Raw genomic sequence first — 16011 nt, forward strand, 5'->3', positions numbered from 1 at the left:
GACGTTCCGGCGGCGGCAGCTCGAGGCCCTGCGCGTGATGGTGCAGGAGCGCGAGAAGGACATCCTGGCGGCCATCGGTGCGGACCTGAGCAAGGTGCGCCCGGACCTGACCCCACCCCTACCCACTCTACCGGGATTGGGTCTTTCTAGCAACTTGCGGGCCGGATTACTGTCTTTCAATTTTGTGGCTGATGGTCTCGCTCGGATTTTCCACCACGACTTTAGGTTTCAGATCTGTGCACCCGCGAGTTACCCGGGAGGTCCCGGACGATGCTTCCGTGGGTCGGGTGGGGTTTGGGGAGACTCTGAGAGCACGAGTTTGTAACAAGCCCCCGTATGATACCCCGCTGCCTTATTCTGGAACCATGCTTTCAGTAGCAAGGTTTTGGGAGAGTGTTCAGGGTTTAAATACAGTCCCCTGTATTCTGTAATACTGTTGTTACTATTCTGTTTTGGTCCCCCCACTCCCCCACCCCCCGCTCTTTATTCTAGGGGTAGCAAAGCCAGAGCAAGGCCTTGCTCTGGCTTTGTGAGGCTCCATCCCTCACTTCCCCCTAAAGATTTTTTTGAGGAGTAGAAACAGAAGTGTAGGCTTCCCTGGTGGCTCAGTGGTAAGGAATCCACCTGCAGTGCAGATCAAGATCCGATCCCTGAGTTGGGAAGGTCCCCTGGAGAAAGAAATGGCAACCCACTCCAGGATTCTTACCTGGGAAATCCCATGGACCGTGGGGTCACAAGAGTCGGAAACGACTTAGTGACTGAACACCACCACCACCACCAGTAGTAACAACATAGCTATAATATTTACTTATGATGGAGAAGCACTGTGTCACAGAAGGCGGATTTAAGTAGCCTGAAGCAAGATGTCTGAATCGTTCCCTCTACCAGCATTTCTGAGTGTGTGTCTTAAGGATTATGAAAGTACAGGGCTTCCTTTGTGGCTCAGCTGGTAGAGAATCCACCTGCAATGTGGGAGACCTGGGTTCGATTCCTGGGTTGGGAAGATCCCCTGGAGAAGGGAAAGGCTAGCCACTCCAGTATTCTGGCCTAGAGAATTCCTTGGACCATACAGTCCATGGGGTTGCAAAGAGTCAGACATGACTTAAAAAAAAAAAGTGAAAGAAGTACAGTAAATTCCTTGCCCTTGAGGGAGTTAAATTTGGTCCAGAAACAAAACATGCCCAAAGTTAAACTACAGTTGTAAGGCAGTGTATTCAGGGTGAAATATTAAGATATGGGTGAAAGCATAATTACTGTGGCTTGTAGAGTGAGATTAGGGCACACCATTATTAACTAAGGACCATTTAAGCCTGAGTTTAGATGTCTTGGATCAGTAAAGAAAGATTTAGAGAGACTGAATATACTAGGGAGTTAATGAATGCATACTATGGGCTTTAGGTGGCGCTAGTGGTAAAGAACCTGCCTGCCGGTGCAGTTGACTTAAGAGAGGCAAGTTCGATCCCTGGGTCAGGAAGATTCCCCTGGAGCAGGGCATGGCAACCCACTCCAGTATTTTTGCCTGGAGAATCCCATGGACAGAGGAACCTGGACGACTGCAGAGTCGGAGACAACTGAAGTGACTTAGCAGGCATGCACTGTGGGCTTGAAGGGTGCAGAGAAATCTACACAGCAAACCAGCCCATCTGACAGGTGTGCCTAGCCCAACACTTTGGTTTCTTTGTACATCGCTGTATGGTTTGTGGGATCTTAGTTCCTGGGCCAGGGATCGAACCCATGCCCCAGTGGAAGAGCAGAGTCCTAACCACTCGACCACCAGGGGATTCCCTTGCCTGAGTATGTCATACCCATGAAGGTTAACTGTATCCTCTTGTGACAGAGCGAATTCAACGCATACAGTCAAGAAGTCATTACTGTGCTTGGAGAAATTGATCTCATGCTGGAGAAGCTTCCGGAATGGGCTGCTGCTAAACCAGCTCAGAGGAACCTGCTCACCATGCTGGATGAGGCCTACATCCAGCCAGAGCCCCTGGGGGTCGTACTGATTATCGGAGCTTGGAACTACCCCTTTGCCCTCATCATCCAGCCCCTGATAGGAGCCATCGCTGCAGGTCTGGGGTCAGCTTGTGTCCCCGTTCCATTGTTGCACATTAAGGAGGGTGCCTAGTTACATGCATTTGCTATAGTGGCTTGCCTTAGTGTAAGCCAGCAGCGTTATTCTTACTTGTTTAGTGGGCTCCAGAGGTTTGTGTGGCCACTGCTTTCTGGAGCCCTGGAGAGGGAACCTCTGAGGGTGGAGAGGCGCACTTGACATCCATGTTCCCAGGTGGTTTCAGTCACCACCTCTGGCTTTGGATGAATCAGTCTGTCTGACCAGTTTCTACATTCAGATAAGGGCTGTGGGAGTCATGCTCCGTGGCCCGCAGCAAGTGCCAAGGGATTAATTTCTCAGTTCTTCAGGATCCACATCAACAGCTTCATGTTGACAAGGCTCATATTTGTGCAGTAATCCCAGGCCAGACAGGAAAACCCAAGAGTGGAAGTGAGAGGAATGTGGGAACACTGGAGGCCGTGTAGGGAGGCTGATGGGACCTGAAGGGTGAGAATGGAGGCGTCAGCCTCTGGGAAGGAGGCAGTGGGGTGACTCTGGGGTCTGCGGTGAACAAGGCCGAGCACAGACGGAGGAGTGACGCTTAGCCTGTGCTCCGCACGTGAGCGCCATCTGGGGGGCTGTTAGTCACTCAGGTATTCGACAATGCTGTCTTGCTTTCTGCTCTGTTTAGGAAATGCTGTGATTATCAAGCCTTCCGAAGTAAGTGAGAATACAGCCAAGCTCTTGGCTAAGCTCCTCCCTCAGTACTTGGACCAGGTGAGAGTGCCCCTCCTTGGCATGCATGTCTGTCTGTTGGTTGTGGGGAACAGGTACCCGCTCTTCCCACTGCCATTGTTTGGTGGTCAGGTCTCCATGCCCCATTTCCCTAAGCCTCCCGCAACTGGCCTGACAAGAGAAGTGAAGTCCAAGACAAACTGGAATCATTCAGCTGCTGTGGTTACAGACTGTTCAGGCCCTTGGCCTTATCAGCACCTCTACTTCTCAGAGAGCGTCCCCTGCTGTGTGGTGTTCTGAATTAACCTGATACTGGATCTGCTGCGATCTTAGGTGTATCCGCGTAGTGGGTTGTTTGACGAGGGGCTGGAGCTGAGCCAGGTGCTCCTAGCGAGCATGTATGAGAGCATGTCCAGGCTTAAATGGACAAGTTTGTGGGCTGAAAACCACAGAAAGAAACGGCCTGCTGACCCAGACCTGGCCCTTCACTCTGGGTTAAAGTCCTGGCAGTGAAGAGTGTCAGAAGCTGTGTAGAGAAAACGCTCAGGGGTCTGGTGCAAGGCAGAGAATGTTGTGATGCCATTTAGCTCTGTGGGGAGGGGGTCTTCAGGGACTGTCAGGGAGGCAACTATGAGGCCCCCAGCCAGCGGGCATAGGAGCTGGTGGCAATGGGGTAGGGAGCAGCTGGCCCGACCTTGTTGGTCCTCACTGGGTTTCACACATGTTCAGACTCAGACGTCCCTCGGTCTCCCCCTGCACTGAGCTGAGTTCAGGAAGGATGTCCAGGTAGACGTGCCCAGGGCCTGTCCTGTGCTCACCCACAGCAGCTGCGTCCCTACCACCCTCCGTTCGCCCTTCCCCCGGCTCTGCGTGTCCCAGGGGGGATCCTTCCTCTCCTTTGTGGCCTTGTGAGGCTGAGATGGAAATGCTAGTCTCTCTGGCCAGTTCTGCCACAGGTCGAGATTCTCAGGTGCCATCGGACTCCCCCACCCATCCTCACCAGGGCCGGTTTCCACCTGTTCCTGGTTTTATGGACAGTTAGGTGTTTACATCGGACGACAGGATGAGGTCGATGATACTCGCGTCTGTCTCTTTCCTTCAGGACCTATACGCTGTTGTCACTGGTGGTGTCGAGGAGACCACAGAGCTTCTGAAGCAGCGATTTGACCACATTCTCTACACGGGAAACACCACTGTTGGAAAAATTGTCATGCAGGCTGCTGCCAAGCATCTGACCCCTGTGACCCTTGAACTGGGAGGGAAGAGCCCGTGCTACGTGGACCGAGACTGCGACTTGGACGTCGCCTGCCGGTGAGTCTGGCTCTCTGGTTTCCTGGATTTTCCCAGCTCGGCCGAGAGCCTGCTGGCATGTCCCCTGTGCCTCCTGGCTCCAAGAGACCTTGCTGAGTCTTGGGGGTTGATGTCCTGGGTTGGGGCCACAGGGTAGCGTAGAACTTTCACACACTCCCTCTTAGTGCCACAGCCAGAAGTGGTGAATACGAAGCCTTGACATCACACGGCCATCCTTAGGAATGAAAAACAAGTTCTTTCTGTTCTCAAGATAATAGATCAGGCAGGAAATCTTTCTGTTCCACTGGTAGCTGATCCAGAAAGTACAGTAGATAATGCAAAGTCTTTAGACTCCCTACGCTGATCTCCTAAGTTCCTTTGTTGATAACCGATACCGCTCATCTTTTAACTGAGAAGAGCATCTTGCATCTGAGAATTAGAAAGTGAAGGGTTTGGAGGTGTCTGGGCTGAATCATTTTGGCTCACAGCAAGTGCTCAGACCCACAGTCGACAGTGCTAGAGCGGCATGGCTCCCCTCCCCTCGGAGAGGCGTGGGTGGGGGCATTGGGCAGGGTTGGGTGGGCTCTGTAGGTAGGTGTGTGCCCGAACAGGAGACCCCAATGCGTGGATTTCTGTCAGAGCTCAGGCACAGCTTCCCAGAGCCAGGTGACCCCGTCCTCCCAGACGTCCTCCTAGCCGGAGTTGGGAGAGGGAGGGAGTGTCAGGAAACCATACTCTGTCCTTTCCTGCTGCAGGCAGGGGTGTCTCTGCATTTAAAGCACTGTTTTTGATGAGCAGGCACAACGCTTTCCCTGCTCCCTAGAATATTCTGCATCAACTGAAAGTGCTACAGAGATGAGTCATTAAAACATTGTTCAGTCAACATTCATGAGAACGTTTGTGAGCATTGTTGGTAAAGAGCACAGCGTGGGTGGCAGGTGCGGGGACTGAATGCGGCTGCTGGTGCTTTTCCCAGACGCATCGCCTGGGGCAAGTTCATGAACTGCGGTCAGACCTGCATCGCCCCCGACTACGTGCTCTGTGAGCCGTCCCTCCAGGACCTGATCGTGCAGAAGGTGCAGGAGGCCGTGAAGGTGCGTGTTTACCGCCTCTGGTTGCACTGGCTGCCTCAGGGTGCAAGTAGCAGCTGTGACTGAACTTCCTGGCTAATGAGAAAACATTTTCGGAGAACATTTGCTGAGAGCATGGTGAGGCTGGTGGTATGCACACCAAAAACCATCCAGCTGATTTGTTGATGATAACTCCTAGGTGCAGCACAGGCTTTAGAAAAAACAGTTCAGCTGTGATTCTATGGTCTGGGGAGAAGACTGTCAGGCTTCTGCAGCACAGTCGAGGGCCCCTGACGTGTGGCCACTGCCTGTCAAGGTCATCTGATCTTCAGTTTGTAGGCGGTTTAGCAAAGCCAGCTATTTCGTGGAGTGAGTGAATTAACTACTCTTAACGCAGTCCTCAATTTTTGAGGGTGTTTCAAGTGGCAGTTTAGGGCGGGGATCAAGGAAGGCCCCAGATGAGCCAGGAGAAACGAGGGACTTAGACTGGAGGAAGGATGGGATGGAGCTTTGACAGCTCAGTGATGGCACTAGTCATGGGCCTCCTGGGTGAAGAAGTTGCTGGAACAACCACGGTTCACTCCCTGGGTGCTGACCGAGCCCTGAGAGGTGGCTCATGGACAATCAGGAGAGACAGTGTGAGCAGTGAGGGGCCGAGGGTCTTGATGTGGATGTAGTGGTGAGACTGTGGTGGGGCCGGACAAGGACAGCATGAGAGGGGCCTTGGCCAGACTCCAGGGAGACACTGCGGCTGGAGAAGTTGTGCTGGGGGTGCGTGGTGACGAGCCAGGTTTCCTGGGAGTGACAGTCCCTGTCTTCCTGGAGGCGTTTCTCCTCTCACTGCCCTGCTAGGCGTGATTTAGGAGAAGTTTCCTGTCCTCCCATCCACAGGAGGTCTGGGGTCTCCAGGTGACACTGAGGTGCAACCGGCACTGACAGCCACTCCTGTGGCCCCAGTGTGGGGACCTGAGACCCTGTGTTTCCACAGGCTGCCCGGGATGTTCTTACCAGCCAGCTCAAGGTTGATGCGGGGACTGGACAGTGGTCAGGGGAGATGGAGCACGCCTATGGGGCTGACTGTGAGCCATTGAGATTGGTTTACCCGGACTGTGCTTTGAGCTTCCGAGTGGTTTCCCAACTGTCTGTGGCTGGTGGAGGTTCCAGGCCAGGAGGAAGCAGCACGAAGCTTGGCAGACTCTTTCTGTGAAGGGCTGCACAGGCCGTGCTCCAGACTCTGCAGGCCACTACTAAGCTCCTCACGGGAGCGGAGCAGCCAGAGTCAACAGGGATGCACATGGGGCCCTGATACGGGGCATGACTTGCAGTACCCACTCTGCATCCACCCCAGGAAGGACCCATGCTAACCCCAGAAACTGGGAAATGGGAGACATGTGTGTGTGTAAACTCCTGCTGCCCTCAGCCTGACAGAGAGCTTAACCTCACTGCTGTCGAAGTCCTCAGGGGCTGAGGGGGAGGGGGGGCATGGGATTCTGTGAGGGTGTAAAGCCAGATCTGGGGACACAAGTGAACTTTATAATTATTAAATTAAAACGTGGGTCTTTGGTGATGACTAGATACTGTTGTCTGACACAGGGATTTTATGGAGAAAATGTAAAAGAATCTCCCGACTATGAGAGGATCGTCAATCTTCGTCATTTTAAGAGGATACAGAGTCTGCTGGAAGGACAGAAGATAGCTTTTGGTGGGGAGATGGATGAGGCCACGCGCTACATAGGTAAGGGGACCCACCTGGTTTGTGCCTCAGAGTCCACGGCGTCTCTTCCTGTGTCCTCCCATGTGTCCAGGGCAGGCAGAGCCTGAGCCAAGGCCTGGGGGATGCTACCACTTTATGACATTCTCTAACCTCACTCAGTTGTAGTCAAGGTCAGAGAGATCAGGGCAGGAATGCACTTGAGTTAAGAAGTGGTGCTGGTCTGGTCCTTGGAGGGACCAGACCATCTGTGCTCCCAGGAAGGCCTGTCCAGGGAAGGACACAGGTGTGCCGTGCTGAACACGGTTAGGTAAACACAGGATTTACTCCAGCCTGTCTGCCCCCTTGGTGGCACAAGGATCCCTGATGCACATGCCTGGAGACATTGAGTATTTGCACGGTTCATGCATGCACTTGGGGCTTGTTTCATGAGGTGACACTTGGCGGGGTGAGGGAGCCCTGAGCACAGCGTGCAGTGAGAGTTGGATGTTTCTGGCTCAGCTGCAGCCTTTTCACCTTTGATTTTCTTTCTCAGCCCCAACAATACTCACTGATGTGGATCCTGGCACCAAGGTGATGCAGGAAGAAATTTTTGGGCCAATTCTTCCAATAGTGCCTGTGAAGAATGCAGATGAAGCCATACAGTTCATAAATGAACGTGAAAAGCCCCTGGCTTTCTACGTGTTTTCTCACAACAGTAAGGTAATCTTCACAGCACACGGCGTGCTGTCATGATCTGTGCTCCTGAACCTTCCCTGCTCTAAAGCAGACAGGGATTATTATGCCTGAGTCCCCAGTGAGGCTTTGCTCACAGCTGGCTGTCTCTTGGGTAGTGAGGCCCTGGGGTTATCACTGTAACCTTCCCCTCACTCCCTGGGGTCAGAGCTCCATCTTCGGAGTGACTGTCTGTTGACTCACAAACACCTCCCATCTAATTGGGAGACTTCAGGCACCAGTGTTGGCAGCTCTCCCGCTGTTAACCCTGGGTGCCCGAGGACCCCAAGGCCATGCAGGTGGGGGCTGTGGAGCAGACTAGGGCAGGTCTCTGGCACTGCTTAGGGAGCTGCTGGGAAACCATGGACTTGGGTTTTTCCAGTGATGCAACCTTGTGGTTGGAGCGGTTTCACAGTCCTAGTCAGGCTGGCTACCCACGCCTTGTCACCCCAGGCCTGGCAGCCCTGCCACCACTCTCGAGCCTGTCCATCCACACCTCAAAGGTGACTGGCTGCCGAGGAACAGTAACCTCAAGGTGGGCCAGTAGGCCAGGAGCCTCTGAGGAAAAGGGAAAAGTCAGAGGAGAATGTGCAGCCAGGCCAGGCTGAGGAGTCCCCAGCGCAGGAGCCCCCTGTGGAGCCTCTGCCCGGCTGTACAGGTGGTCATGGGGCCGCTTCCAGAGCTGGCCAAGCTGTCGAGGGGCTGATCTCTGTCCACCATCCAGGGAGACCGAGTGTGCAGGGCTCAGTGAGGCTCAGGTTAGCGGCACACAACGGTCTACAGCCGAAATGATCACAGGCAGTGGAGCACAGAGCGGAAGCTGAGGTCTGTGGCCTGGGTGGAGGGTGGCAGGTCAGGGTCTGTCCTGTGGTCAGTGATGACCTTCGGTACAGAGGACTGGGCTGGTCGGCAGCAGGGAGGCAACGTTTACCAGTCAAGCGTCACTGCTCATTTGGGTCCCGGGTGAGCCAACCAGCGATCTCCTTCAAAAGTAGGACATTTGAATGGTTTTTGCATGTCATAGAAATGAAATATCTGTAAATCACAGGCTGTAAAGTAGATCATTGCCGAGGTCCAGCCCTGGCTGATCCAGGGTATTTGAAGGAGAGACGGCGTCAGCGATTTATTTAAATATTAATTAGAGATATAAAGAATAATAGAATGAGGATAGCTCAGTAGGAAAATTCAGTGGAGAAAAGAGGCTGAATAGCTTGGTTTATGCAAAAAATCAATATAACCTGTGACACCAGGTTAGCTCTGACCACGGAGGCCGCAGGCGCCCTCTCGAATAGCGGAAGGTGCCCCACCTTAGACACCTTCTCGAGTGGTCTTAGAAGCCCAGGCAAATAAATGGTCGCAGAGGACCTCCACGCTCCAGATGGAGACTCAGCCAGAATGTGAAAAGAAAGAATGACATGGGGAGACCAAGCTTTGGTGAGCAAGGCCCGTAGCTTTATTTTCAACAGGGGCTTTTATACCCTAAGTTACACATAGATGATAATAGGGGATGTGAAATCATGCAAAGTCAGCAGTCTTTGATCCTTATCAAAAACCAGGGTTTCTTTCCTGCAAATTTATCATATACAGATGGTTTAGGTGATTTACGTCATCTTCTGGCCAGAAGGCCTATTAACATTTTATGACTCTTGACAAAGGTTTGTCAACTGTAAGACTTATTTTATCTAAGAGTAATTATTTTAAGGTTTGGTGCCATCCTCCGAAGGTGTTAGATAAAGTTGCATTCCTATAGGGCAGATGTGTAGTAGGTTTACAACAAAGGAAAGAATTTATTACCTTAAGGGTCTAAAGTTGCTAACACCAAGGCCACTACTTATTTTTTCTACATACCAACTATATTAATTAATACACATTCAAGGATACAATACAGGGGATGTGGAAACTTGGCAGCAAGCATTGGCTCATCAATGAAATCTTTTACTAGTTTTATTCTGACGGTTTCTAACTCTCTGAGAGGCTCTAAGCTATTTGAATATCTTAAGCTTCCCGTGCCTCTCAGGCTGGGAGACTGTAAACAATCAGGCTGGGAGACTGTAAACAATCGTATGCATAGCTGTAGGAGTCCAGGTAAACTTGTCAGGCGAGTTAGAGAGCTATCTGAGGGGTTTGGATTTAAACACTCCTAATGCCCAGGAACTTTATTAATTGGAGCTGTAAGTTAACTCTTTGTCAGAGAGAGCGAGATGGTGGTGGGGGACAGCCCCCAGTAAAGTCAGAGGTGAGAGCACAAAGCAATAAAGTAGGCAGACTCTGGTTTTTTGGGGGTAGATGCTCGAGAATATCCAGGGGGACTCCTGAGGCTCGATCCCGCCTTTGCATATGCCGAGCCTCCTTTCTCATGACCTTTGCCATGAGTGGAGTGCCTCTCGCTGGCTCCCGGCAGATCATAAAGAAGAAACATTAACAATTCTTAAGACCTGGAATAGAGCCTGAACAGTCCCTGATAAGAGAGGCCCTGGCTGCGGGCTCAGGGGTCGAACAATGGTTTGACGGGTGTTCAGCCACCTCTGCGTTGCTTCCCTGGAGGACTCGATGTGCAGCTGAGAGCTGACCTGTACCGTGCTTGCTCGTGGGGTCTGACCTCGAGGAGGACGTGTCCTGGGCTGGCCGCAGCTGACCTGGGGCCTCTGCTGTTCCCCTCAGCTCATCAAGCGGATGATCGACGGGACGTCCAGTGGTGGTGTCACAGGCAATGACGTCATCATGCACTTCATGCTCAGCTCTCTGCCCTTCGGAGGCGTGGGTGAGGCCCCTCCCAGCCGCTGCCCAGAGTCTCCTTCTGGCCCCGTCCCCACCCTCCACCCTCAGGGGCGCTTCCCAGTCTGTAATGGTTTACAGTTTGCTGCTTCCCTGGTCTGCAGTTCTTCATCAGATGCAGGGCATGTCTTGGGCCAAGAATCAGGTCTCAGATGAACTGAGGCTTGCCCTATGTCCTTTATGAATGAGGTGGTGAGGGACAGGCCATGGGCAAGTGAGGGATGGGCCCATGGACAGGCGGGGGATGGGGCCATGGGCAGGGCAGACAGCAGCCGAGGACCTGGATGTCAATTTGCATTTTTAGGGAAAAGGCACAAAAATAGAATACTATGGAAAGTTGTGAGGGAAAATTTAATGACCTCCGAGACATAAACACTTAATATTTTGTAATTTATACTTTTTCTTTAAAAGGCACAATTTTTGATACATCTTATAGAATCCCCCTGCAGCTTCTGCTGCTGCTGCTAAGTCGCTTCAGTCGTGTCCGACTCTGTGCGACCCCACAGACGGCAGCCCACCAGGCTCCCCCGTCCCTGGGATTCTCCAGGCAAGAACACTGGAGTGGGTTGCCATTTCCTTCCCCAGTGCATAAAAGTGAAAAGTGAAAGTGAAGTCGCTCAGTTGTGTTCAACTCTTAGCGACCCCATGGACTGCAGCCCACCAGGGTCCTCCGTCCATGGGATTTTCTAGGCAAGAGTACTGGAGTGGGGTGCCATTGCCTTCTCCACCCTGCAGCTTTAGCTTCACCCAAATCATGCCCTGGGCCCTGGTTACCCTAGCCACACGTGTGTCTGCCTGGCTTACGTGACCGAGCAGACAAATGAGCACAGCTCTGAAAGGGCAGAGGTGTCCACCAGCTTGTTAGCACCACCACATGACCTCCCGAGAGCCTGGAGGAAGCACAGCTCAGCCCTGGGCTCCCAGAGTCAGACCCTCAGGGCCACACTAAGGCTCTACCTGCCGTGTTCCCTCTCGGAAGTGGGGTTGTGGTAGTGTGAGCCTGTCCCAGGAGCACCCTCAACATGTCCTGGGCCGGGTCCACTGTGTGGGGGCCACTGGGAGGACCTGAAACAAGGTGCTCCCCCCATGCCAATGGCAGGGGGCCTAGGACCTCCTGGAACACAGCCCTCCAGGCTGGTGGGCAGGGGGCCTGCCTGTGCGCAGAAGGAGCACCGTTACCTACATCGGCCTGTCTCATCTGCCCTTGACTTCAGGGTCCAGCGGGATGGGAGCGTATCACGGAAAACACAGTTTCGATACTTTCTCCCATCAACGTCCCTGTTTATTAAAAACTCTCAAGCGGGAAGGCATGAACCAACTCCGGTACCCTCCCAACAGCCAGTCGAAGGTGGACTGGGCGAAATTTTTCATGCTGAAGCGGTTCAACAAAGAGAGACTCTGCCTCCTGCTGCTCACTCTCCTGGGCGTCCTGGCCGCCGTGCTCATCAAGGTGGGTCCCCAATGGCTGCCTGGGGTGGCTCTGTCTTGGGAGCGCCTCCGATCTTATTAAATCAGTGCTGTCTCATCCTATTAACATTCAGCCTAAAACTAAGGGCTAGGGAGCTGTGGCCTGTGGGCAGCCCCCGATTCTCTGAGCATCTCTGGCTGCTTCTGGGCTCCAGCGGCAGAGACTGTCCAATCCACAGGCCTGTCCTCACAGGAGCCATGAGCTGCCTCTGGTCTGAGGTTAAAGCCCTGGAGAGCTTGCTTGCCGAAGCTGAGCTGCCTAACCCTTGATCCTCTCGCTGTTGGTGCCTTGGGGCCAACTGGTTCCTGGACGTGCATGGACCTGGCGCGTGGAGGTGGAGGACAGGCCTCTGGTGACAGGCTGCTGGTGGAGGTGGCTTGGCCGTGAGGCTGACTGAAGCGTGTGTCTCTGGTGATTAGTCATCGCAGACGTGGACGTGCTAGGAGAGCCAATGCCAGGCAGCTTCCCGAGGCAAAGCCAAATTTAACGTGAACAGCTGTGTTCGTGTCTGTGTTTGGTTTAAGTGTTGAGAGGGTGTTGATAGAGCTGGAGACACCAGCCGCATCTGAATTCATTTGGGTTTCCTCAGAGGTACCAGGCTGTGCTGAGGACAAAGCCCTGTTGATTTTTCTGGCAGTTCACAGACGTGCCATCCCGTGAGCCAGTCTCAGAACCCACTCTGTGTTGAGAGGAGGTAGGGCCGTTTCTTCCTTTCTGTAACTCGGGCCAGCATGGGGTGTGTGCTCTTCCGGTCATGTGTTTTTCTACACTCAGAGGTTCATGTGTTATCAGAAAAAGAATGTGCAATTTATTTGTCTCCAGGCACTTTGGACTTTAGCCTGGAGCAGCAGAGTGTTAAACCTGACAGCCACAGTGCAGTCCAGGGCTGGACTCTAGAGGGTTCGGACGAAGCAACCATCGCTCCCAGAAAACCACAGCCACGTGCACTCAGCTGCCCCAAGGATGTACCCGTGGAGCCACTCAGACCTAGCTTCAGAGTCTGAGCAGCATCTCAAAAAGCTCAAAGTCCCTTTTTGTTTCATTTTTGAATGGTTTTTCTTTCCTTAAAGTTTAACTTCAGCACTTACACAGCAGACCTGGTGGATCAGAGCTTGCTGTGGGCTCAGTGCTGTTCTGCATCTTGCTGAGGCCGGTGGCACTGTTTGGTCTCCAGTCCCTGTCTGCCTGCCCTCTCCCAGGTCGTGGGTCCCCAGCCTGACCAGTACCTCCTTGCTTGCAGTGGAGTTGCTCAGCCTGGTGGAGAATCCGGAGGTGCAGGCAAACTGATCCCCACAGGCGTGCCCCCTCTTAGGGGGCAGTGCCCCTTGCCAGATGGGCTGGCAGCGCCGCGCAAAGTTCCCAAAAGGGTCTGGCAGGCAAGCCTTTGTCTGGTAGGTTCTAGAGATGCATCAGTGTTGTAAAAACGTCTACTTAGCTTGGCCTGGAGATTGATTTAATTATGGCTTTGGGAGAGGCCTCTTCTGAGCCCACAGGGTGCGGGCAGCCCCGCCTCTTGCTGTCCTCACTGGGAACTGAGGTGTTGCAATTGTTTTGGATCCAGTGTGAGACTGGGTAAAGATTTGGGGGCTCTTCTCTCTTTGCTGCTTCTCTATGTTTATACCCTCTTTTTATAAAATCACCTTTTACTTTCAGCAAAGGATTCTGTGCCTAAATTGGCCATTTTCTTGAGGAATCTTTGTTGGTGGTCACTGCAAACATTTTTCTGAAATTGCTTTTTTGCACTTCGTAGCTCTGATTGATTCTAATAATTCAGTTTACTAGGATTAGAATGCATTTGGAGCATTTTAAAATGGGAAACTGAAAGCCACAGTTATTAGTCTAAGGGGAGCACATTAGAATCTCAGGGTGGGGGCATTTTCCACATCCTTTTTACACAGGGTTCCAGTAAAGGCTAGCCTAAGCTATGGAAAGCATTGCAGGGGTTTTTAAAAGCTGAAGAAAATAAAAGGTTAAAATCGATTGATGTCATCAGGATCTTGAGGATTAAATGCATCGTTTGAACTCTGTGGCTGTGCTTTAAGCCTCAGTGGGTGTTGATGGAATTAATTACTCTCTGGAATTTGAGAAGCAGAATCGCTCACCAGTTTTCAGAGTTCACATGGACAGTCTGCTTCCTTCTTACGACTTATGTCTTTGCTCGTTGTCGTGTCTCCTCCATGTTGGACAGAGTACCGCCACCAACACCACCATCCTGTCATCGTTTGTCGGGGAGAGCATGACCTCTCGTCCTTAGGCACCTGTGGGCCCTGCTGTCACTGGAGGAGAGGCTTCAGGATGGGAGGTGCTGGTTGGGGTTCTGACCCTGGGCCCATGTTGCAGGGCTGAGGGGTCAAACTGGCGGTAACCTGGATCCCTTCTCCCCGCCACAGGCTAGATACTACTGATGGACCCCAGCCACCTCCTCGTCGTCTCTGCTGAATTATTCTACTCAGTGGCTAACCAACCAATCATTTTTAAATCGTACCAGAACTTTTTAAGAAGATATGCAAACGCACCATCCTCGCAATTAACCATTAATAAAACTCACCGCTTCAGCCAAAGTCCCCCACTTACCTCCTCCGCCCCTGGCCCCCTAGGACTGAGCATGCTCAGTCGGAGAACCTGCATTCCTAGAGCTCTGGGCAGGGACAGGGAGCGCACTGGGTGAGCCCACGTTCCCAGACCTGCTCAGTGACTCTTTACCAGGGACATGGGGCTTGCCACCCCCACCCCCATCTTCAGGCAGCACCCCCTGAAGCCTTCCAGAGACTGTCCTGCACATGTTTCCAGGTCTCAGTCTAGAGAGGTGAGGCGAGATCTCCCAGAGTCCTCGGGGTTCAGGGCACTAGAACTGGGTGGGGGTGGGGGGGGGGTTCCTGTCCCCAATCCTGGGACCAGAAGACAGCTCCAGGAGGCAGCCCTCCTTTCTCACCACTCTCTGTCCTGTCCTGAGCTCGGCTTGTGATGGTCATTTGTGATGTCCACACGTGGTAAATCCTCGGGCTCCTGGAAGGCAGCTGCCAGTTTGGTGCAAGAATCATCTGTCATTCGTAGACTGTGTGCGTCTTACAAAGCCACTGGCCTGTTTCACTGCTGTTGTCATGGTACTCAGACAATACCCACCCTTGATCAGAGGCTGCACATGGCAAGTCAGTGGCTCTTGAGGGACGAATCTTCAAGTTGCCTGCTTCTGTACCACGATGCTAGTAAGCATCCCCTTGGCCTCCCTTGTGGCTCAGCTAGCTGGTAAAGAATCTGCCTGCAATATGGGAGACCTGGGTTGGGAAGATCCCCTGGAGAAGGGAATGGCTACCCACTCCAGTATTCTGGCCTGGAGAATTCCATGGACTGTATAGTCCATGGGGTCGCAAACAGTTGGACACAACTGAGCAACTTTCACTTTCACTTTTGGAAACCTGCGAGGGGCATTGCTGAACAGATTCTGTCCAGAACTTAAGGTGGGGACCAGTTTCTGTCCTGGACAAGAGGCCTTGGGTGTTCACGACTTGCAGCCTGCAAGCCCCAGGGGCTGGTGAGGGGCATCTGGAAGAGGGCTCTCCGTGACCAGGACAGCACACTGAAGGGGACCTCCCAAGCACAGTCAGGACCAGACCCAGCCCTTCAGCCAAACAGAAGGTCTCAGGAAGAGCCCTGGGGGTCCTCCATGCCCCCACACTCAGTGAGAGAATGTACCTCACCTCACAGCATATGTGACTCAGCACTGAATGAACCTGCTCCTTGTGGCTGACTGCAGAGTGTGACGCCTCCAACACAGAGCACGGGGTCACCAACCAATCACTGGGCTGGCTTAGGACACACCTGCTACGCTGGGGCTTTATCAGAATAATCAGCCATAAAATACCAGACAATGGAATTTTCATTTGGTATATTGTGCATTTTACTTTCTAATTAAAATTATTTGCTTGTCTACTGGTATATTCTGCTTCAAAGTAGATACATTATATTTGATGAAATTGGCATGAATTTTAATAACGTTAGTTTTCAGATATGCCCTGATGAAGACAATTCTTCAAACATAAGTTTTCTCCAACTAGAAATCCATTTTTTGCCTTTATCAAAGGTAGTGTTGATCCACTTTCTCATTTTAATTTCTCAATTTTTGGATTTTCTCAAGTTTTACTTTGCCACTTGTGCATTGTTTTTAAAAACCATCTATATAAACAGGTTTCTTTCTAAC

General features: G+C 52.3%; 1 protein-coding gene across 3 annotated transcripts; it reads left to right on the plus strand.

The window, feature by feature from the left end:
• Positions 1–6: 6 nt before the first annotated feature.
• ALDH3A2 (aldehyde dehydrogenase 3 family, member A2) lies at positions 7–15749 on the plus strand. 3 transcript variants are annotated; one of them, XR_825541.1, is made up of 11 exons: positions 7–94; positions 1838–2069; positions 2742–2827; positions 3888–4096; positions 5052–5169; positions 6739–6880; positions 7392–7558; positions 10232–10331; positions 11560–11795; positions 12403–12507; positions 12636–13995. XR_825541.1 is itself a non-coding variant. In XM_010842921.1 (10 exons), the coding sequence occupies exons 1-10, from the start codon at positions 38–40 to the stop codon at positions 14216–14218; spliced, it is 1362 nt and encodes a 453-aa protein (XP_010841223.1). In that variant the 5' UTR covers positions 7–37; the 3' UTR covers positions 14219–15749. The 3 variants fall into 3 exon arrangements, 2 of the variants coding, with proteins under 2 accessions (XP_010841223.1, XP_010841222.1); XM_010842921.1 differs by lacking the exons at positions 12403–12507; positions 12636–13995 and adding an exon at positions 14204–15749; XM_010842920.1 differs by having other exon boundaries at positions 12403–13995.
• The last annotated feature ends 262 nt before the right edge of the window (positions 15750–16011 follow it).

This window comes from Bison bison, unplaced genomic scaffold, assembly GCF_000754665.1.
Source record: "Bison bison bison isolate TAMUID 2011002044 unplaced genomic scaffold, Bison_UMD1.0 scf7180017864180, whole genome shotgun sequence".
Lineage (NCBI taxonomy): Eukaryota > Metazoa > Chordata > Mammalia > Artiodactyla > Bovidae > Bison > Bison bison.

Bases quoted from the DNA above. Each gene is read 5' to 3' on its own strand.
- ALDH3A2 (XM_010842920.1), top strand. From the start codon at position 38: ATGGTGCAGGAGCGCGAGAAGGACATCCTGGCGGCCATCGGTGCGGAC. The intron at 2,828-3,887 runs GTGAGAGTGCCC...TCTTTCCTTCAG, and splicing joins TCCCTCAGTACTTGGACCAG to GACCTATACGCTGTTGTCAC. The intron at 10,332-11,559 runs GTGAGGCCCCTC...CCTTGACTTCAG, and splicing joins TCTGCCCTTCGGAGGCGTGG to GGTCCAGCGGGATGGGAGCG.